The sequence below is a fragment of the Rhinopithecus roxellana genome, chromosome 10, assembly GCF_007565055.1.
Source record: "Rhinopithecus roxellana isolate Shanxi Qingling chromosome 10, ASM756505v1, whole genome shotgun sequence".
Taxonomy (NCBI): Eukaryota; Metazoa; Chordata; class Mammalia; order Primates; family Cercopithecidae; genus Rhinopithecus; species Rhinopithecus roxellana.
In genome coordinates, this window is record NC_044558.1 from 134,595,400 (window position 1) to 134,618,628 (window position 23,229).

Genomic DNA, 23,229 nt, shown 5'->3' on the forward strand with positions numbered 1-23,229 from the left:
TTACAAAAGGTTTAATATCAGGAGGGGTGTATGTGTGTGTTTGTGTGTGTGTGTATACATACTTTTAGTATATGTGTTAGTGAATCCTTTTCTTAGCCAAATCTTAAGCCCTTATACAGAAAGAAAAAAAAAAAAACGAAATTAAGAGAACAGAGATTGGGTGAGGCTGGTAAAGGAAGAAAGGAGTCTTGTCTGGCCAGTGCTTGTCCTGGCCCTCAGCAAGCTTCCATGGCCATCCCTGTTGCCCTTTACAGAGGCCTAGAGTTCTAGAGAACAGAATGGAAACCATGCTAATGGATTTTAAACACCTCAAGTGCAAGAATGGAATCTTCTTTATTAACTGATACAGGTATCACATGTGGCCTTGCACTAAGTAGGTGATTGGCCACAGCTTACTGCTCCACTACTGAAGTTTTTGCTCCATGTTTGACTACACAACAGAGTTATCATTTGAAGGAGAATTAGGAAACCCACTAGCAAGCCTATGTCATTTAATGGATGTAATAATAACATCATATTTTTTTCCAGATCTAGGTTGGAATTTGCCCCTGACAAATAAGAAAATGAGGAGTAATGCAAGCGATATGTTGGCTGCAGCATTGGAACAGATGGATGGTATCATAGCAGGTGATCTGCATCTTGTGAAAGACAGAATCACAACATTTACTCTGCTCACTTCACTTTTTTACTACAACTTTCATATTATCTTTTCACTTGATTTTCATTTTTTAGCCCTATGTCTTTTGCTTCCCTGTAATTTCGTTTTTGTTCCTTTTCTCCATTTTCTGCCAGCATTATTCTCAAACATTATTTTAAAATATCAAAAATTCCAGTTCCATCCTAGGTTTCTAATCAAGGATAAAGAATCTGCATCTCAGGTGGTTCTGGTGTAGGTGGTCTGTGGACCATATTTTGAGGGACACTGCTCTACCCAGTAACCATGAATGTTCTGATCTGTTTTCCTGAATTCAAAATTCACTTTCCGCCAGTGACTCTCATATCTATTTTTTTTTTTTTTAAGAGAGGAAGTCTTGCTCTGTTGCTCAAGCTGGAGTGCAGTGGCTATTTACAGGCACGATTGCCTGTGAATAACATGCATAGTGCAACCTTGAAATGCTGGGCTCAAGCAATCTTCCCACCTCAAGTACCTGCGATTACAGGCACGTGCCACTGCACCCAGCTTGTTCACATCTATTTACCTTCCCAATTCTTTGCTAAGCTTCCAGTCCCTATCTCTAATTTCCAACCAGATATCTCTCTGGAAAAGTCCTATAGGCACATCAGCATAATCATTTAACACATTGAGCTCATTATCTTTCCTTGGAATTTACTCTAATAGCCTTTATCTGGGTTCATTTCATAACCCTTCATCCACAGTTTTTCTAAGCCAGAAATCATTTGGTCCAATATTGGTGCAGAATGAATTAGTTCTAATATTTGTGTTTTCTGATCTTCCACTTTCTTATCCATGATCTCCACGATACCAGCACACCTCACACCAAAGCCCACCAGGCTCTTTTTCTTTCTATACCCCTTGATTGGCCTCCTCGTTAGGAATTGCACCATGGATATTTACCATCAACTACATGGTTTTAATTTTTGCACCATGTAAATCTGACTTGGAGAGATTTATGTGATTGAATTCTCTTTTTTCTGTTTCTTTTGTTTGTTCCTTACTGTGACCAGACTGGTTTACCACCTTTGGCTTTGATATTTTTATCTAACATAAATCCCATTGCTCTCTCTGTGATTTTGTTTAACTTAGGTTCTAAGGCCCTGGAATATTCCAATTGGATTTTCTATTGCCAATCTCCCACCTCTCCATTCATGGGAAGTTTGCAAGCTCTGCACCTTGTGGAAGACCTGCATGGATTGTTAGAGATGATGGAAACAGATGAGAAAGAAGGCTTGAGATGCCAGATCCCAGATTCAACAGCAGAAATACTTATTGAATGGCTTCAGAGTCAAATGATAGGTGTCTGCCTGTTGTAAATTCTGTATTATGAATCTTTTGTTGCTTATTCCAAAATTTAGAACATAGAGTAGCTGATTAGAACAAAAAAAAGTATAGGGCAACAGATGTGCTCTATTTTATTCCTTAAGATATCTTAATTTTCTTTTGACTCTAAGGATAACTTTTTAAAAAGTGCTATTAGTGTACATTTTATAAATACCAACAACAGGGCACCTGATTCTGCCCATAAAGACAGACTGGCTTTTAGATTGTGCTTGAATGACCTCCTGTGGCTTAAATCAAATAGTCCTATAAGGGAAAGAATCTTGCACATAGTAGATGATTTCTCAGTTATATTGGGTTATTCATTATAAAGGACCCAATGGCAATGCTAAGTGGAAAGCATAATGAAAGACATTCAAAAAGCCACAGCGGTTTCTAGCAGTATTTGACCTGAAGTGCCATCTGGTGGTTTATTTCAATCTTTTCAGTTCCAGGTCTCGAATTAAATTGTGGATTTGGGCCTTTAACCCATTTGCGCATAGTGTTCCATTATTGGAACGCTAAGCTTGTGGGAGTTATTTATATCCTACTGCTCAAGGCCATTGCCAAGTTCTGATTTTTCACAGAAAAATTTGCAACCTTCAGCATAAATGGGTTAATAGTGTTACTCACTAAACAACAAGGCCTCTTTCTAGGCATCCTTCTCAAAAATTGATGATGTGGTAGAGCCACCCTTTGTCTGGGTACAGCGGTAAATACCAGGGTTTTAATCTGTGATGAACACATAAAATCAAAAGAGTGTCACAAAAGCAGATTCAGTGGAGGACAGAGGAAAGGAGATATTTTGTGCTTAAAGGATATTCAATTTTCAGTAAGATGCACTAATACACTTATGAACTAACTGTGTTTATATAAAAACTAATGAGAATTGTATGAAAGAATTGTGATCTACTTTTGGATCTGTGGTAGACATGAAAACTGCTTGCTTTGGGAACCTTGAGAGTACATCCTACAGCTAAAACATTTTCATATGATGTGACACAAATACTAGAGCTCCCAGCCAGTCCTGTGCTGAATACTCTGTGTTCCCACCTGGTTTACCTCTGCATTTCTGAGTGCAAATAGTAGAATCCATCCTTTAGCGGGTGTGCAGCTATGCAAACTTGACCATTGGAGATATTTTACTCATTAAAACACATAATGCCTTACTATTATACTTTATATTTCCTCTGCAAATTTCTCCTCCAGAGATTTAAAGGTCCAGGTTTGCTGATTTCTTTGGAGATTGCTTCATGCTCTGAAATTGGTGTTTCCTGGCATATTCCTTAGTCTGTTTCAATGTCCTATCTCACCCCTTCTTTACTCCATGTTCTTCTGACCATTTAGCATGCAGCGAAAAAAGGAATTTACTATTGATAGAAGAACCTATTTCTATCCCACACCCAGAGGCCACCAATGGCAATAGTAGCCTAAGCATACCTGTAGTTCAATTTTTGACATGTGTCTAAAACATTTCCATTAACATGTGCTTCATCTGTTCTGTGAAAGTATGTCCAGAAATGATAAAAAGTAATGATGATTACATCTGAATATAAGTTAGATCATGACACTCACTCCTTTTTTCAGAAACTGCCAATGGTATCACATCTTACTCAGAGTAAAAACCACAGTGCTTACTGTGGGCTGCAAGGCCTTGTAGGATTTGCTCCCCATGACTTTCTGACCTCATCTCTCATCACACATCTCCTTATTCACTCCACACCAAGCACATTGGCTGTTTCACTGATTCTTAAACGTGCCAGGTACACTGGCCTCTGAGCCTTTGCACTGGCTTTTCCAGGCACTGGCTTTTCACTCTGCCTGGAAAGCTCTTTCCCCAGATATTTGTATGGCTAGCTCCCTCATATTCTTCTGGTATTTACTCAAAAGTCCTCCTCTCAGTGAGGCCTTGCATCACCATCCTAACTAAAATTATACCCATTTATTCTTTGTCTTACATCTCCCTGCTTTATTTTGTTCTTAGCATTCACCACTTTCTTATGTACAATGTATTTGTAATGTTTATATCATTTATTTTCTGTCTTTTCAACTGGAATGTAAGCATCATGAATCTGATCTTTGTCCTTAGTTTTAAAAAGTTCCTGTATCCTTAGTGCTTAGAAGAATGCCTGGCTCAGTAATTATATTTGTAATGAATGATGCTCCATGGATGATAAAGTGGAATGCACGTTTCAATGAATGGAAGTTGTTTTAAATGTATTCTTTGGATGGGTAATGTCTTGTTGACCAATGTTTTTAGTTGCTTTCTATCTTATTATTTGACATGTTAACCGTAAGAATCCATAAAATGACAAATATTTTATAGAACTAATGAAGATTCAGTTTTTATCCTAAAAGTAACAATAACAAAATAAACTAGATGTGGATCCAGAGAGATAAGGGACTTTTGTTGCTGTTGCTAAATTTATTTATATCCATCTAACTTATTTATAAGAATTCCTCACCTTGACCCCAACCTTTCAAATTACGTGTGTTTTCTCGCACACAGAGAATGACAGGATGAAAGAAGAAAGACAGCAAAAGGCAAAAAGAGCAGGACTGACTGTTTGGAACCATAAAAGCATAGGAGTGAAACTGAGTTGTCACCACACACCTACCATGTTAGACTTTATTTCAGAACCAAAAAGCAACTTGGGCCAGCTTTGGGAATCCAACAAGTAGAAGATTATATGCTTATAATTAGTGATTGGCTGATAATATTAGATTTTTCCAATTTAATATTTCAGAAGTTAGGATGTGTTTTATGATCTTAAAATGGGGATATGTATACATTTTAGCTCAGATCCATCCTCCCTTTCTCTCTCCCTTCTTTCCTTTTTTTTTTTTTTTTTATTGAGATACTTAGAATAGTCCATTTTAGAGATAGAAAGTACATTGGTGACTGCCAGGAGCTGAGGGGAGCAGGGAATGGGAAGATAATACTTATTGTACATAGAATTTCAGTTTTGCAAGATGAAAAGAGTTTATTTAGATGGATGATGGTGATGGCTGCAAAATAATGTAAATGTACTTACTACCACTGAACTATACACTTTAGAAGGGTTAAAATGGTAAATTTTACATATATATTTTACCACAATACAAAATTAAAATTGATAGTGTCCTAGAATTTAAAGAACACAGAGTCCTAGCAAATTCCTCCTTCATATTTGAGTATGGGGAAACTGCCCAAATAAGAGATTGTGATGTTTAAAAAAAGGAAGCAGTGAATGATAAGGCAGGAGTGCATCTAGGCAGTTTCAAATGCAAGCTGTAGTAACAGCAGACCTGAATTTTAATGTTGACCCTAACTCTTCAAAGCTTGTATGACCTTGTGAAAATGTCTGAAGTTCTGTGTCTTGGTTTTCTCATCTGTAAAATGGGGATGATGGTTACTGCCACTTAGAATTGTAAGGATCCTATGAACTAATGTATACTGGGTGCTTATGAATACGCCTGGAAAAAGGCTAGTCAGAAAGGCAATACTGAAGAGTAGAACGTAGAGAATAGAGGGAAAATGTTTAACACAATCCCTTTGCAATGAGGGAAAGAGAATTGGGTCCAGTTACAAGGGGAATGAAGTTACAAACCACCCATACGTAGTTCACTTCTTGTGACAAAAGAGTACAAACGTTTCTCAGACCAAAGAGAAGCTTCTGGAATATTTTAGAAAAACTTAAATTCAAAAAGTTTTGGAAATAATTATATCTCTGTTATTATTGACAGAGATATAATTAATATATATCAGATATATTAATTTATATCAGATATATTAATAACAGATATATAATAATAACAGATATATAATTATGGTTCCATTCATGTTTAATGATGGCCAACTTGAGAGGCCCTGTAGTTTAAGATGGATACTAACCTTTTCATTAGTGCAACTGGGCATTTGCAGTTCCAACTATCATTTTGCCTGGGCCAGGGAGATCCCCTGGTTTCTTGTAGGATGCATGTTATTTCTTTACTACTGATTGCTACTGCCTGTTTGTTTCATATGATCAGACACTGAATGTGATCAAATACCAACACTAGTAGCCTGTTACCATGAAGGGATATTAAATCTGTAAGAATGAATTTATTAGTATAGGTATAGGCTTCTGGAAATGAACAAATTTCTTCTAAAATTCAGAAGTGTATCTCCTGTGATTGAAAAAAACTGTAGACTATGACATATTTGTTTAGTTACTAAGGCTGAATTTTCTGTTTTGATTGTGAGATATTATAATGTGTGAACACAGATATTAATAATGGAGAATTACTTGCTTTATGAGGCTCCAGATTTAAGAAGGCAAATAGAAAAATATGTCTAATTGTCTGAGTCAAGCAAATAGTTATTTACTTTAGGTCTAACTTGATGAGTTGCCCTAGAACATTCTTATAATGTTTTTTTAACTGAGGATCATGACCTTGATCCATGTCAGCAGAGGATCGTGTAGTGAAATCCCAAAGATGTCTGACTATTTGGCAGTTTTAATTATGAGGCCATCTCAAAGTCAGCAGAAATTACAAAAATACAATTTTCAACAAAGTGAGTGAAATACTAATGGTGAATATTAATGGTAATAACTATAAAGCAGGCATCATCACCCATGAGATAGAGTGTAAACAGGGGAAATGAGGTGTTCTGGACTGGCTTCAGACCTGTTAAATCGTCATAATACACTTCTCTCTTATTTTTACGTTAAAAGTTAGATAATATTAATCCCAAATGTGTGTTTTTAAAAGTTGCTATAAAAATAAAAATATTCATAACTTAAAGAGTTCAGCCATGGGACGTGCTCTCTGCAGGGATTCTGGCTGTTCTCCCTGAGTCCCTGACTCCCAGCCCCACAAAGCAGTCCCCGTCCTACCACCTCCGATCCCTGCTGCTTTCTGACCGGCTTTGCTTTTCATCTGTGCCTCTAGGAAATGTTTTCTCAGCCTTTGGCAAACAAGGTACATCTTAAGATTATATCCCGTAGGTGATCACAATTATCTGAGTCATGCGGTGCCTCACTGAGACATCCTAGCTAAAATTAAGCTTCAAGTAAACTCCCATGACAGTGTTCACAGACACAGAAAAACAAATTGACCAAATCAGCAGAATTCTTAGTTTACAGAGGTAAAAGATGTACTTTTCATGGAATCCTAGGCCACTGGTATTTGTTAGGATTGAATGGAAAGAGGTTTCCCTGTTCCTTTAGGAAAGTGAGTTAAGAAAGAAAAAGTGACAAGAACAATAGGGACTTTTTCTTGGTCTCATGTTATCCTTCCCAAAATAGAAGACAGATTCCTTCTCTAGATCTCTGTATCCTATCACATGTTGCTGGCTTTCAACAAATGTTGAATAAACGAGTGAATGAAGATATTGAATGAATGAAGTTGCTGCTGTACTAGGATGGGAGCCGGCGCTTTGCCTCTAGGGACACTGGGACCTTCTTTTTTCTCTGTCCTTCCCAAATTCAGGGGACTTAGGTGTATACCTATGACTAGGGTAATATATTGTCTAAACGTGTGCCCCCCGCTTGCCCACTGTGAAGCTCATGCCCTTATTCCATCACACCTAGTGAGAGGACAGGGGAGTGGAGTACTGCCACTGCCTGGTTGCTTGGTTTCCAGCATCATTGGTATCATGTTCTCTGACTCTTTGGACAGTAGTGGTGTAAGATGCCTTATTACAGTATTGAACTCAAATGCAATATGACTGTGCTCTTCATGGCTGAAGGATTCAAGTCTTATCTCAATCTCTCCTCCTAGTTCAGAGTCTAGTGGAGAGCAGGCATGCAGTAAATGTTTACATGCGTGGCAGAGGTATAATTCTGCGTACAAAATGCTGTCATAGTAATTATTTATTTTGGTAACTAGAGATAATGTTTACTTAAAGGAGATTTCATGGGCTGAGCCTTACTTTTCCTTTCTTGATACTGAATGTTTAAAAACAGGATTATGAAATCAAGACTGTGTGATACTTTTAATAACTAGTTTTAAAAATAAGTATAATAATGACTGGCTGGAATATGGTATGTGTGTGTATTTGTGTATATGTGTATTACTAATCCAGCTATGTTTTAATATTTGTTGTCCTCAAAAAGGGGGCTGTTTTCTTTTCCCCATTTTAATTTAGGTACTCACCATTCTGATTTGGGAAATTTTTACTTTCAAAATTACCTTCTGTTTTATAAAATAAATAAGCATAATTGTGGCAAATCACTGCTTGTATGTTGATTTTGGATGTAGACAGGACAGCAGAGCTCAGGAAAGAACAAAGTGAAACAAAGGGGAAACAGGGAAGACAACTGTAGACCAGTGCAAACCAGTAGAACCCAGAAACTCAAAGGAAAACACAGCGTGGTGTTACAAGTAAAGACAGCGGGTGAGACTCCTACCTTCCGTGAATTAATAACTCTTGAAATGGAGTGACGAGTACATGGAGTTTCATTGTGCTCATTTCTCTACTTTAAATCTATTTGAAATTTTCTGTAATAAAAAACGTTTTTTAAACAGACACAAAGGAAAGATGTTAACAATTATTACATCTTTCTGCTTGATTGTAATACTTGATAATTAAAAGGAAGTTGTTATTAAAAAGAAGGCTTTCCACTTAGATGGTGAAAGAAAAAGTAGATGGTATTCTGATGTTATGTGTAGCACCTGCCATGTAGAGTCAGGGAATTCGTTTTCCAGGTGAGGTTCCTGGCTAGCTCTAAGATTCTGTAATTATATGAGGGATAAAGCTTTTCAGATGTGCTTTTCCCCATCATGCCAGGAAAACCTGGCAGAAGCCATAAGTTCCTTAATTAAATCAAAGTACCAATGTTACAGTTGAGTTAGATCTCCCTCCCTGCCTCTCCACACACACTATTGGTTGGATACTGTACTGTTGAAATCCCCACGTTGATTCCAGTTTTGACTTAGCTGAATTGGATGTGGTCAATAAAAGGCTGTACCATGAGCTAAAGTAGAAAGGTAAAGTGATTTAGGCTGCTCTTCTGTGCTTTGAAAGTCAGATTGACTCAATAGGAGTTTATACTTAAATACATTTTAAATTAGGTGCTCAGGATTTTATAAGCACCGTGGAAGAATCAAAAGAAATGTAAGACAGTTTTGCACTGGAAACTTAGGCTGAGTGACCAACTCACATAAAATTATTAGTCATCCACCTGAGGCAGAATAGGATGAAACACTAAAGAGCACAGTTTAAGACAAGACCCCGAAGGTCAGCCAGTAGATGGGGAAAGGAGAATGGCACAATGTAATGAGGAGGAGGTAGAAATGGGTTATGAAAGATGGATTGACCTGAGAGGGAGGAGTGGGAGGTGAGTAGAGTGTTGGGTACAAAACCTTGGGATAGTTGTTGTAAAGGAAAATGGAAGAAAGCTCATTAAAAGGAAGAAATGGAAAATGGTAAATAGAAGTGGTGATTACAGGTCCCAGTGAAACAGGAAATCAAGGTTCCAAACTAGAAGTGGAATGATGAGCTTTCAGGAAGGAGTTAAGGATCAGTTCTCCCAAGCCTGCAGGAAGACAGAAAGGAAAGAAATAAGAGGTAATATATATTATACTATTACACACCGAGGAAGAAAATGTCTAGGGGAGCTCACACAAGATGGCCTTAACTATTGTCCATTACAAAGACTCTGAGATCACCTCCTAAACATAGTGGGAAGAGAGAGTACAGGCTTGGGGAGAAAGGAGCCAGTCTAGATAGAGGTCAACCATGGAGTGCATACCAGATTATAGAGGACACATAAATAAAGACTCACTGAGAAGCAAGAAGGCCAGATCAAAACCAAACCTGCCGTCATCTTTTATTCAACCCGTGTTTATTGAACACCTGTCGTCATTCTTCCATTCAACAGACATTTAGTTATCACCCACTGTATGTCACATGCCAAGGCAAATCTACTTGCAAAGAATGCAGAGTCTATTAGAAGAGAGAGACATGTATGCAGTCAAGTCTAACCTTAGTGCATTCAGAGAAACGCCTGCTATAATGAAGGTTCATCTAGATACTGTTGCTGGCACATAGTAAACAGTGAATTCAAGGAAGACTTCACAGACCAAGCCCTAATAGAGGTGGACCTTAAGGAATGGGGAAAGAAGAAGAAAGGGTGGGAAAAGACGGTCCGTGCAGAAGGAGTAAAAGTAGTGTGTGAGAGAGCATGCCGTATGTGGGGAGATTTTGAGTGACCTGGTAGGTAGAAGAATATGGGAGTTGGAGGAAGAATAGAGACAATAGGGTATTTACCTAATGGATCTTACTGCCAATATTCTTAATACAAAGGAAACAAAATTGGCAGAAATATAAACACATGTGGACAGAACAGTCTTTACCTACTTAACACAAGGATGTAACATTGATCGCTCTTAAATTCTGCTTTATGTTCCTATAGTGAGTTTTAATATACTAAACTACCCTTGAGCATTGAGTGCTTGTAAGTATCAATACCATATTGAGAAACATAAATATGCTCATTTTGAGTCAATTTTCGGTATTTGTTTCTATTTGGGGCTAATTTTGGAGAACTGGTTTTGGAACACCTCACTTCCATATCATACAAAGTAGCTTGGGAGGAAACCGTGCTCTCTTCTTGCTATAATTTCCTCCAACCAGAAGAAAGATAATTTTTGTTTCGTTTTTCTTAAGACAGGGTCTCGCTTTGTTGCCCAGTCTGGAGTGCAGTGGTGCAAACACGGCACACTGTAGCCTCCACCTCCCGGGCTCAAGTGATCCTCCTTCCTTAGTCTCCAGAGTAACTAGGACCACAGGTGCACACACCATGCTTGGCGGTTTTTTGTTTTTTTCTTTTTTAGACAGAGTCTCACTCCATCGCCCAGGCTGGAGTGCAGTGGCGCGATCTCGGCTCACTGCACATGCTTGGCTGTTTTATTTATTTGTTTGTTTATTTGTTTATTTTAGAGATGGGGTCTCACCATGTTGCCTATGCTGGTCTCAAACTTCTGGTCAAAGCAATCCTCAGCCTCCCAAAGTGCTGGAATTACAGGCATGCACCACCACACGTGGCCAGTTTTGCTTTTTGTCCTCACTAAACAGCAGTTTTTTTTTTTTTTTCCTACTTAGTTAAATGTATCTGTTTCTAAAATATTATTACTTGTATGGGATTTTAAAAACAGATGTCTGTTTTTTCTGGTTCTAAATTTGAAGGTATTATTTTCTTTTTCAATTGAACCCTGGGTGGCCCCATCTAACACTTTCGAATTTCAACTGGCTTTTATTTCTATTGTATTTGAATGAAGAATCAGGAAATTCTATTGGGATTACATATCTTATGGTTATGCTGAGATTATGAGAGACACTGCCTACACTACTGCATACATTTCAAAATGATGTTTTTAGGTTTTCTGTTCTTGTGAGCCTCTTCATGTGTCTTTCATGACTTGCATGTGAGACAGCTGAGGAAGAAACAATCTATATGTCATTTCTCAGTCTATACTTCCTTTGGCATTTATACCATGCATAAATATGCTCAAATATGATTTTCTTTTTGAAAGCGTGTGGGGCATGAGGGAGGGGAAGAAATAGTAAGTAAGCATCAATATACGCAGAGCACTGAGCCAGATGCTGGGGAGGTTACAAAACAATTTATAGGCTCTGCCCTGGAATAGAAGGTAACATTATACGAACAAGCAAACTCATAAGAAGTTAATAAGGTCAGAAGAGAAATTGTTAAAATGCAGATAAGTGAGGCTAGTCGGCACTACCAGGGGAAGTCACTGTGGCCTGAGTGTTTACACTTTTGGAGGAAGAGAGACAGACCTCAACAGCTAGGGGTGCCCCCTACACACTCACAAAGCTTTGCCTGCCCTTGGGTGTGTGTCTGCTCTCAGTGGAGATGCCAGTATCCACTGTGCCTTGTGGGTCATTATTTTTTGCTTGTTAAGAAATGTTTAGTTTGGCAAAAACATGCTTATACACTTAACATGCCTGTCTTACCTCTTTTGTGGTAAATGAACCAAATTGCATTCTCGTATTTTCTGTTTGACAGTGACAGCTGTGCCAGATTCAATTCAGGCCCCTTGGACTAAGAACACTTGTGATTATCATGTATCTACAATATATCATTCTTAGAGAAGATCAGCCTTACCCATATTATTTCCTTTTTCAGACAAATGGACACCTACCTGGGAATGGAGATGTGTAGCAAGAAAGGTTGGCACGTTTAGAAAATGATAAAGAATCCCTCATTCTTCAGGCAAGTGATTTTTAAATACTGTTCTTTCCTTGCAGCATACTTACAAAGACTGTTTTAAATTGGTGGCAAATTCAGATTGCTTGCAACCTGACTGCTAATAGAAACCAGTTCTATTAGCAACCAGACTGCTACTAGAAATAAGCATGGTAAGCCATCTGTATATAATAGGGAGTAGTGGACTGGGGCAAAATGATGGTTTGTACACCCAGTTTAGAAGGAGCTGCCATTAATCAACCTCAGCTCTTCCGGGGCTAGTCTGAATACAGGTGCAATGTCATCTGATTTCATCTGTCATCTGATCCGATCGATTTTTTTTTGGAGGCAGGGTCTTCTTACATTGCACAGGTTAGTCTTGAACTCCTAGGCTCAAGTAATCTTCCTACCTCAGTCTCCTAAGTAGCTGGGATTACAGGTGTGCAGCACTACACTTGGCTAGATCTGACTTTAAAATATATTTTAATATATATCAGAAATTTGGATATATGAATATAGCATAAAATCTGCATATATGTAAGTTTATATTTCTGAATCTGAAATCTGAATAAATATATTTAATTTTTCAATTTTAAAAATGATAACCTGTGTGCAGCCTGGGTGACAGAGCGAGACTCCATCTCAAGAAAAAAAAAAATGATACCCTGTGTGAGACAAAACACAACAGTGACTAGAATCCTCCTTGTGGGCTAAATTTGAATTTGCTTCTTCATAATGTTTTAAGTGCTTGACAAACATTTTTCTTTGGTATATTGAGCAAAATGAACTGAAGTATGTTTTTCTGTGGTATACGGAGCAAAATGAATTGAAGTCTATTTACTGGGTGATGATTATTGAGGAAAATCTCGGAGATCGGCTCTAAGCACTAGAGTTGAAGGACTAGCCCAACAGCTCCTCATGGACCTTTGACTATATTGAACACATCCATGAACTGTGTCATCTTCAAAGAGCTCACGGAACTTGAATTCCCTGGGTTCTTTTCCTTATTCTTCTTGCAGTATCGAATTTGAATAGCTCTTGATAATTTCTATTTGAAACATTAACTTCATTTCCTCTCTTCTAATCCTATCTCCACCCTGCCCGCAAAAAAAGATGTGCACACTCTCTCTCATAAATGGTTGAAGTGGCTTTAACCAAAAAATAGTGTACATTACTCATCTACACAAATTTTCTCTGAAATTGTACAGGGCTCCTTAAATCAAAAACCAACATATAAATAGGAATGCGAGGGACCACTGTCTTCTTGGTACTTCTCAGATTTTTTTTCTTTACAATCGTATGAGTAGTAGGATCATTCCTTTTTTTGTTCCATTTAGAGAAATAACGTATGCAGTTGGACCCAAATTCTTTTTCACTCATCGCAGTATTTTATTCTAAATACAGCTAAGTGTGTTAACAGACCAGGTGGAGGATGAGGGAGAGAAGATTAGAGATTTGGAGTTTTGTCTTGAAGAGTTGAAGAGCACAGAGAGAAGCTGAATGCCACAAAAGAAATGCTGCAGCGGGTATGTGCAGAGGCCAAAACCAAAATAGCATTTCCCTGCTGAACTATTTGAGATGCTGCATTTCTATGTTGTGTTTGCTCTGATGCAGCAGTAAGTTTCTTGATTCACTTAGACCAGCACATTAAAAAAAAAAATTGAGAGTAGCAGAGTCTCAAAACACATGCACACAATATAAAGTGTTTATGTCATTAGAATCTGCAACAAAATGTCAATAGGATTGTGGCTTATTTTAATTTTCTTTCTTTGCATTCAGTTGGTTTCCTAACTCTCGCCTATAAGCGTATGTTTTATGATTAAGAAAAAATAATAATAGTAAAAAATCTAAGAATCCAATTTAAAAGTGGGTGAAGATTTGAATAGACGTTTCTCAAAAGAAGACATACAAATGGCAAATAGATATATGAAAAGGTGCTCAACATCATTGATCATCAGAGAAATGCAAATCAAAACTACAATGAGATACTATCTCACCCCAGCTAAAAGGGCTTTTATCCAAAAGACAGGCAGTAACAAATGCTGGCAAGGATGTGGAGAAAAGGGAACCCTTGTACACTGTTGGTGGGAATGTAAATTCGTACAACTACTTTGGAGAACACAGTTTGGAGATTCCTCAAAAAACTAAAAATAGAGCTGCCATATAATCCAGCAATGCCACCGCTGGATATATACCCAAAGGAAAGGAAATCAGTATATCAAATAAGTATCTGTGTTCTTGTGTTCGCTGCAGCTCTGTTCACAGCCACCAAGATTTGGAAGCAACCTAAATGTCCATCAACAAATGACTGGATAAAGAAAATGTAGTACTTATACACAATGGAGTGTGATTCAGCTGTAAGAAAGAATGAGATTCAGTCATTTGCAACAACATGAATGGAACTAGAGGTTGTTATGTGTAAAATAAGCCAAGCACAGAAAAACAAACACCTCATGTTTTCATTTGTGGGATCTAAAAATAAAACAATTGAACTCATGGAAATAGAGTAGAAGGATGGTTACCAGAGGCTGGGTATGGTAGTGGGGGATAAAGGAAGAGGTGGAGGATGGCGAAGGGGTACAAAATGATAGTTTGAATAAGGCCTAGTATTTAGTAGTACGTCAGGGTGACTATAGTTAATAATAATCTAATTGTACATTTGAAAATAAGAGTATAACTGGATTGTTTGTAACACAAAGGATAAATGCTTAAGAAGGGGACCCCATTTTCCATGATGTGATTATTACACATTGTATACCTGTATCAAAACATCTCATGTACCCCATAAATATATATACCTACTATGTACCCACAAAATTAAAAATTAGAAAAAGAAAAAAGAAAAAAGATAAGCACCATCTATAACACATAGGACAGGCTCCGTAAAGTTGTGGATGGAGTATGCACTGGAGCAAAACCTCATAGGTTTCCACTCCTGCTGTGCCTCTTCCCCCCTCCCCATGACATTAGGCAAGTTCCTAACCTCTCTGTTACTAAGTTTCCTCATCTTTTGATTAAGGATAATAAGAATTTCTACCTGATAAGATTTTTGTGAGGACTGAAACAGTATATGTCATAACAGTTGCCTGGCATATAACAAAGTTAGTATCATCACCATCATCATCAATATTATCATCAGACTTAAGTATATATATGGTTTATGCATGTGTATCTACGTAACATGTCTCCCTCAGAAAACTGACGTGTGTTTATTTCTGCTCAAAGGAGGGTAACGAAAGTGAATGATTTTTTATTTTATTTTATCTTATTTTTGAGATGGAGTCTCGTTGCCCAGGCTGGAGTGCAGTGGTGTGATTTCGGCTCACTGTAATCTCTGCCTCCTGGGTTCCAGCAATTCTCCTGCCTCAGCCTCTCGAGTAGCTGGGACTAGCTAATTTTTGTATTTTTAGTAGAAATTAGGTTCCACCATACTGTCCAGGCTCGTCTCGAACTCCTGACCACAAATGATCCGCCCCGCTCAGCCTCCCAAAGTGCTGGGATTACAGGCGTGAGCCACCGTGCCCAGCCTAAAGTGAATAATTTTTTAAAAGTGTGTATATTCAGTAATTATACTTTACTACATCCTCTACTTAATAGGTGCTGCTTTGCAATCATAAATGAGGTAAATTCACATGTGGCTGTTTATAATAAAAGAATTATTGAATGTATCTTTTAAATTCTAATAGGAGCTTCTAAGTAGGACATTCTTAGAAACTCAGAAGTTGGATCTGATGGCTGAAATATCTATCTTGAAGTTGAAACTGACGGCTGTAGAGAAGGACAGATTGGATTATGAAGATAAGTTCAGAGACACAGAGGTGAGTGATACAGTCTCCTCTCTCTCTCTCTGTCAATCTGTCTCTGTCTCTCATACACATGCATTCCTAGGGCAAAGTTGAAATTCTCTGGAGGTGTGCAAGGAAGGCAGTTAATTACTATGTGCCCTCATCCTGCTTCATTTTAAGGATAATCTTTGATTACATTGACTTTTTATCACAAAATGCTAATGACAATTTTTAGTTTTAGACTTTTGATATGAAATATTAATCCTTTCATTAACCTTTAGAAATACTTTTGACTTTAGGATATTTGGAGCATCTGTCCATTCACACTAGTTTTCTTAATTTTGTAAATAATGGGCTTAAATGCATGGTTGTACTAGTAGTTATTATTTAGGCACACTGATTATTTACTATATAATTGGATTTTAAAAATCTGTATAGAAAACATACTTACATTATATAATCACAAAACCACAGAGCCTTTTTGAGGGATCGTATTGAGGAATATCACTAAGGACTCATATTATGCAAGGATGATTGGTTAACCGGGAAAAGGTGATTTTTTTCTTTGAACTTGAATTCTGACCTGTTAGATGACGAATCACAAATATGTTATTGAATAATGTCAAACAGCTCTTAAACTAATTCATAAGAAGAAAATATATATAATCTAATTGAAATAGTGTATGATTATTAAGTGACTCCTAAGGAGTAATTGTATAATTATGATAGATAATATTTTGCCCATTTTATAAGAGACCACAATTTAAAAGCCTATAGGTTTATTGGGAAGTGTATTTCATTATAGCATCCCTTCTCTTAGCCTTTGTGAACTTGAATGATTATACTTAGGAGTTTAAAATAATCCCTATTCACAAAGTTTTATTTCCTTATAGCATTGTTCTACTTGTAATTTTTGGCATTCTTGGACAATTTTGTCCTGTAGTCTATGAATTTGTGACCCAGGAATATATGCATGTCTTTGTAAATAGAGAGAAGCTGGCCAGGCACAGTGGCTCACAGCTGTAATCCCAACACTTTGGGAGTCCAAGGAGGGCGGATCACTTGAGGTCAGGAGTTAAAGACCAGCTTGGTCAACATGGTGAAACCCTTGTCTCTACCAAAAATACAAAAACTAGCTGGGTGTGGTGGCGGGCGCCTGTAATCCCAGTTACTGTGGAGGCTGAGGCAGGAGAATGTCTTGAACCCGGGAGGCTGAGGTTGCAGTGAGCTGAGATGGCGGCACTGCACTCCAGCCTGGGTGACAAAGCAAGACTCCATCATAAAAAAAAAAAAAAAAAAAAAAAAAAAAAAAAAAAAAGAGAGAGAGAGAGAGAGAGGAGAGAGAAGCAGAAATATAGTAACCATTGTAGGTATCTTTGTGGCTTGTAGTAAAAAATAAGTCATCTCGTAGGGTATTTGAGTGTCTCTTTTGGAGGAGTTAATATTGCTTAACACTCTAATTTTGTTTCCTGCTCTCTGGGCTCTGGACAAAAATACACCACTATTTATCAGAATACTTGGACAAGTTTTATGAGCAAATTGTTTCTTTAAAAAGTGACACTAAATAAAATAAAAAGTGGCAGTAGAAAAGGTGCAAAATTGTGTTGTGTTATGTAAACATTAAGATTGGTTTCTCTTTCATTTTCTAATTATAAAATTAGGTGAACAGCAGGGCCTTCATCCACTTTCCAATTGAGAATTGTCATCAAACTTACAGTAAACTCAATCCCTGATAAGCTTCTAATAAAAATTCAACACTATTGCTAAAACGTATTAGAGAGTAGTTGATAAACTTTGTGATGTTATATATGACAATCATTAAAATAGTCCACAAAATTAAAACTGATTTGACTATTCTCATGTTCCTGTTATCATCCACTTAATAAAAATAAAATATTTCCCTGGCTATTTCATAATCTTAAGGATTCATGGGCTTGAAGGATTTAATTTTCATTTCTTTCTCCCATATTGGGTTGATGAGAAATCCATATTTTTGTGGACAAAGGGAGAAATTACAAATGAAAAAAAATACCCATGTATCACTGAGAAGGTTCAAAAGGTAAATGGCTTTACTAAAGAATGTGATATATTTAAAATATAAAATAGCATTCTATGAAATAGAATGGAAATAGCACTCTATGAAATAGCATTCATAGAGTCATTTTTAAGATAGAAATATCTGACAAATAATAGATATTAAGCTACATTTCTTAATCAAAATTATAGTCACCTTTTATTTTCATAAGCCCATCACTTTGGGCAGAGGCATTGGGGATTTAAATGAATGATTTTGTTTCTTTGTTTGTTTGTTTTTGACAGAGTCTTGCTCTTTTGTCAGGCTGGAGTGCAGTGGCGCAATCTCAGCTCACTGCAACCTCTGCCTCCCGGGTTCAAGCGATTCTCCTGCTTCAGCCTCCTGAGTAACTGGGACTATGGGCGTGCGCCACCACACCTGGCCAATTTTTTGTATTTTAGTAGAGACGGGTTTCACCATGTTGGCCAGGATGGTCTTGATCTCCTGACCTTGTGATTCACCCATCTTGGCCTCCCAAAGTGCTAGGATTACAGGCGTGAGCCACCACTCCCAGCCAATGCTTTGTTTATTAAGGAGGTAGATTTATTTCTATTTGTCTCATCTGATTCATTCAACTTTAACTCTAGGAGCTGGTGACTTCTTAAGATGTCCAAGCTGCTATTTTGCAGGTATAGGTAACTGTGTTACCACTTTCCTAATGCACTTTCTTGTTTCTTCTTGGACAGGAGCTGATTCAGAAGATCAATGATTTGAGGTTAAAAGTCAGTGAAATGGACAGTGAGAGACTTCAGTATGAAAAAAAGCATGAATCAACCAAAGTAAGTTTTTCTCACGGGTTAACATTTTCAAACAAATGGCTCCACTGTTCATCTATGACCAATAATATAAATAACATGTTTTCTACTTAGTATATGATAAAGAAGGTATTTTAAAAGTAAATGAAGTTCCCCCCAAGCTGAAACCTTGAATTTAAACACCACTGATCCGAATTTAAAAACAAGGCTTAATTCTTCCGACAGAACATAACCTCCCCTTTCTCTGAGTTGTATCTAACCTCCTTTATAAACTGGTACTATTTTCTCAGTTATTTAGCTTGTCTTTTTCTATCTGTAGTTTTCTTTCACTCCTCTGTCTCTCTACCAGTCTTTAATGGCCAAACTTTCTAGCATGAAAATCAAGGTGGGTCAGATGCAGTATGAAAAGCAGCGGATGGAACAAAAATGGGAGTCACTGAAGGTGTAGTAGACGTTGGGTGATGGGGTCCATGGCCTGTTGCTTTCTGGCGTGTGTTGTTTTGCTGTGATGATGTTTTAGTGGCATGTGCATTCATTCTGTGTGTGTGTCACCTGTTGATTAAAATCACCTCTAGCTGATTGAAGGAACAATGGGATCCTTGATGTTGTTTTCAGAAATACATGAAATAATTGTTGAAATATAATAAACAGGTAAAATGAAAGAATTTATAAATTAAACTCTCTTAGACTGAGACCCAAGCCTAGTAAAATAATTGTAAACATTCACCTGTGAAAGAATTCTCTTTCGTATCCACAGTAGAGGTCACTTTCCTCTTTAGTGACTTTCTTGATGGTAAATGTACAGCAGTTGACATTATCATGGCTGCGAATAGAAATGACTGCTGAGAAGCAGCACAGTGAGAACAGGTTCACACTTCCTGCCAGTGCTACTGAAAATTTTTTGTACTTGTCCACTGTGCTCCTACCAGAAGTCAAAACTATAGGGCCAACTGCCTCGCCTCACTGGAGAACTACGTCTTCTCATAGTACTAAATATAATAAATGTATCATTAGAGATTCTGAAAGTAAAATGTGGCATTGAATATAAAGCTGTACGTCTTAGCATTGCATAGTTGTATTTTCTGTGTTAAATACAGCCAGCAAAATTTGTTTGCTAAAGCTAATTCTTTACTAAAAGAAAACTGAAAATTTAAACATTAGTGCATAGAAGGATGAACTTGAAATCTTATACAGTTGTATGGTTAAAAATTAAAAGAGGGCTTAAGTATCTGTTTTCTAGTTTATTTTTTCCCATTGTTGTAGGAGATTCTGTCCTTTCATCTTAGTGATGAAGGTGAATTATTTAATTCCCTGATTTGGCTAAAGTTGTTCATGACTTGCTACCTTACCCATTAATGAAACTCTGTACTTGTCAAGGAAACTTGAGTGCCAACTTGAAATGCCAAATAAATGTCAAGCTAGTCTTTTCCAGTTTGCATTTTATTTTGCTTTTATGACACTAAGTATCTAATTTGATTATCTTCCTTGACTAACTTGGTCATATTTTTAAAATTGATGTAAGATTTAAACCTTAGGGCTATCCTATCCCTAATTATACTTTAAAAGATCTCTTTTTAATTTGATTACAAAGAAACTTGAAATAATTATACAATAACTATTATAAATGGGACTTCTGCTAATAATCTTTTTTTTTTTTTGAGACAGAATCTCACTCTGTCGCCCAAGCTGGAGTGTAGTGATGCAACCTCGGCTCACTGCAACCTCCACCTCCTGGTATCAAGCAATTCCCCTGCCTCTGCCTCCAGAGCAGGTGGGATTACAGGTGCACGTCACCACTTCCAGCTAATTTTTTGTATTTTTAGTAAAGTCGGAGTTTCACCATGTTGGCCAGGCTGGTCTTGAACTCTTGACCTCAAGTGATCTGCCCACCTTGGCCTCCCAAAGTGCTGGGATTACAGGTATGAGCCACCATGCCTGGTCTTCTGATAGTCTTGCTTCCTGCTTTTTATTGCCCTTGCCTGATTTCTGATGCTTGCGTGTAAATTTTGTGGGTTTTGTTTTGTTTTTGTTTTTGTTTTTGTTTTGAAACGGAGTCTTGCCCTGTTTCCCAGGTTGGAGCGCAATGGCACGATCTTGGCTTACTGCAACCTCTGCTTCCCAGTTCAATTAATTCTCCTGCCTCAGCCTCAGGAGTAGCTGGGATTACAGACGTGCACTACCACACCTGGATAGTTTTTTTGTATTTTTAGTAGACATGGGGTTTCATCATGTTGGCTAGGCTGGTCTCAAACTCCTGACCTCAATTGATCCACCCGCCTCAGCCTCCCAAAATGCTAGAATTACAAGCATGAGCCACCATGCCCAGCTGCTTCTAAATTCTTGTAGATTTGTTTCATTCATAAAACCTGATTATTGATTTAAAGAGCTAACATGCTCTCTGAATGTTCTTATTTAGTCATGATCTGCTATTTTTAAATGAATTTGTAACTTGTAGGATGAACTGGCATCTTTAAAAGAACAACTAGAAGAAAAGGAATCTGAAGTAAAAAGGCTACAAGAAAAATTGGTTTTCAGGATGAAAGGAGAAGGGGTTGAAATTGTTGATAGAGATAAGAAGATATATTTCACGTTTGTTATCTTGTTTTTTTAAGTCCTCCAAAATCTGTGGAAGAAACCGATGATAGTCAATGTGTAGTTTCAGCATCAAAGAAAGAGTAGCAGAATCCAGTGAGGCCCAGAATGACAGGGAATTCTCCAAGACTCTTTACTGTGACTGGGAATCCATTAACTTCCTCTTCAGCACCTGGAAAAGGGGAATTCTGTACTTTATTTGGTGTTTAGGATTACTAGACTGTAAATTCTCATCACAAGAATGGACTTGTTTCAATTGCAATGCAAGGGAATGTATGCCAAAAGAGTTAAAAAGAACCATCCCTGTGTCCCAGGATTGTTGCCCTCAGAACTGAAATTACATAAAGTAAGGGACTTAGAAACTGTTCTGCCCTTTTGACAGAAGAGAAAAATGGTTCTGTATCTTTGTAAAAATTAGTAAAAAATTTATACCAGGGATTAAGCCCTCCACATTTTAGAAAGCAAAAATAGGCTACTTCTGTTTTTGGAAAAATGCATGAATTTATCCAATTTTTTTTTATAACTGAAGAAGTTTGTTCTGAGTATTATATGGACCATCATTTCTAATAAAGTAGGTGTATATGATAGAAAATAGCCTGAATGGAATGTTTTTTTAAATTATATTTGGAAACATAATATGCATAACATCTGGCAGGACTAGGTTAAATTTAACCTTTCTTTGTAATTATGAATGATGACTGTGGCACTATGAGACACCAGCCGTGTTCTGAGCAAGAACATGTGAAGGATAGGCTGGCGTTCTGGAAAAGATGCTGTAATGTTGATGAAGGCAGAACTCATGCACTAGACAGCAGAACTTTAGGATGATCAGTTTACTCTTTCTTCCCAACTTCTCTAGCAAGGATTGTCTTCAATCTGTTGACAGAACAATCAGCCTTTAAAATAAAGAAGTGCAATTCAATGAAGACAGGTAAGATAATAAGAGAGCATTTGGTAACATTTTAAAATGAAATCATTAATTAAAAAGGTTCATATATACATACCTATGGTAAGAATGTAAGCAAGAGCTGGCAGCATCTCTGTCCTACAGAGAAATCCTGCCCCTGGAGTAGGATTGAATGAAGCCAAGAAGCTGAAAAAATTGCAGATGGGGCAAAGAAAGAGTCCTGGAGACTCAAGTCCATAGATTGCCCCACCATTCGTGCCCTTTTAGATTTTTTTTTTCTTTCTTTTTTTTTTTTTGCTTAACTGAGTTCCAGTTGAGTTTTTTCTTTTAGTAAAAATGCCTAAACTGAATCCAAGATGGCCGAATAGGCACAGCTCCAGGCTACAGCTCCCAGTGTGAGCGACACAGAAGACAGGTGATTTCTGCATTTCCAACTGAGGTACTGGGTTCATCTCACTGGGTGTGTCAGAAAGTGGGTGCAGGACAGTGGGTGCAGCCAACCGAGCGAGAGCCGAAGCAGGGCAAGGCATCACCTCACCTGGGAAGTGCAAAGAGAAAGAGAATTCTGTTTCCTAGCCTAGGGAAACCATGACACACACACAGCACCTGGAAAATCGGGTCACTCTGACCGTAATACTGCACTTTTCCAAGGGTCTTAGCAAACGGCACACCAGGAGATTATATCCTGTGCCTGGCTTGGAGGGTCCAATGACCACAGGGCCTCCCTCATTGCTAGCACAGCAGTCTGAGATCTAACTGCAAGGTGGCAGCGAGGCTGGGGGGTGGGTGCCCGCCATTGCTGAGGCTTGAGTAGGTAAACAAAATGGCTGGGAAGCTTGAACTGGGTGGAGCCCACCAAAGCTCAAGGAGGCCTGCCTGCCTCTGTAGACTCCATCTCTGGGGACAGGGCATAGCCAAACAAAAGGCAGCAGAAACTTCTGCAGA

The 23,229-nt window shown here is 37.8% G+C and overlaps 1 protein-coding gene across 1 annotated transcript; it reads left to right on the forward strand.

Annotated features, from left to right (window-relative positions):
• The first annotated feature begins 366 nt into the window (after positions 1-366).
• On the forward strand, positions 367-21,396 carry LOC104675354 (liprin-beta-1). Its single transcript, XM_010379898.2, is given in 8 exon segments — positions 367-627; positions 1,766-1,977; positions 12,112-12,198; positions 13,576-13,641; positions 13,644-13,697; positions 15,858-15,989; positions 18,717-18,809; positions 21,241-21,396. Coding segments are annotated over 8 exon segments (1,005 nt in total). The 5' UTR covers positions 367-422.
• The last annotated feature ends 1,833 nt before the right edge of the window (positions 21,397-23,229 follow it).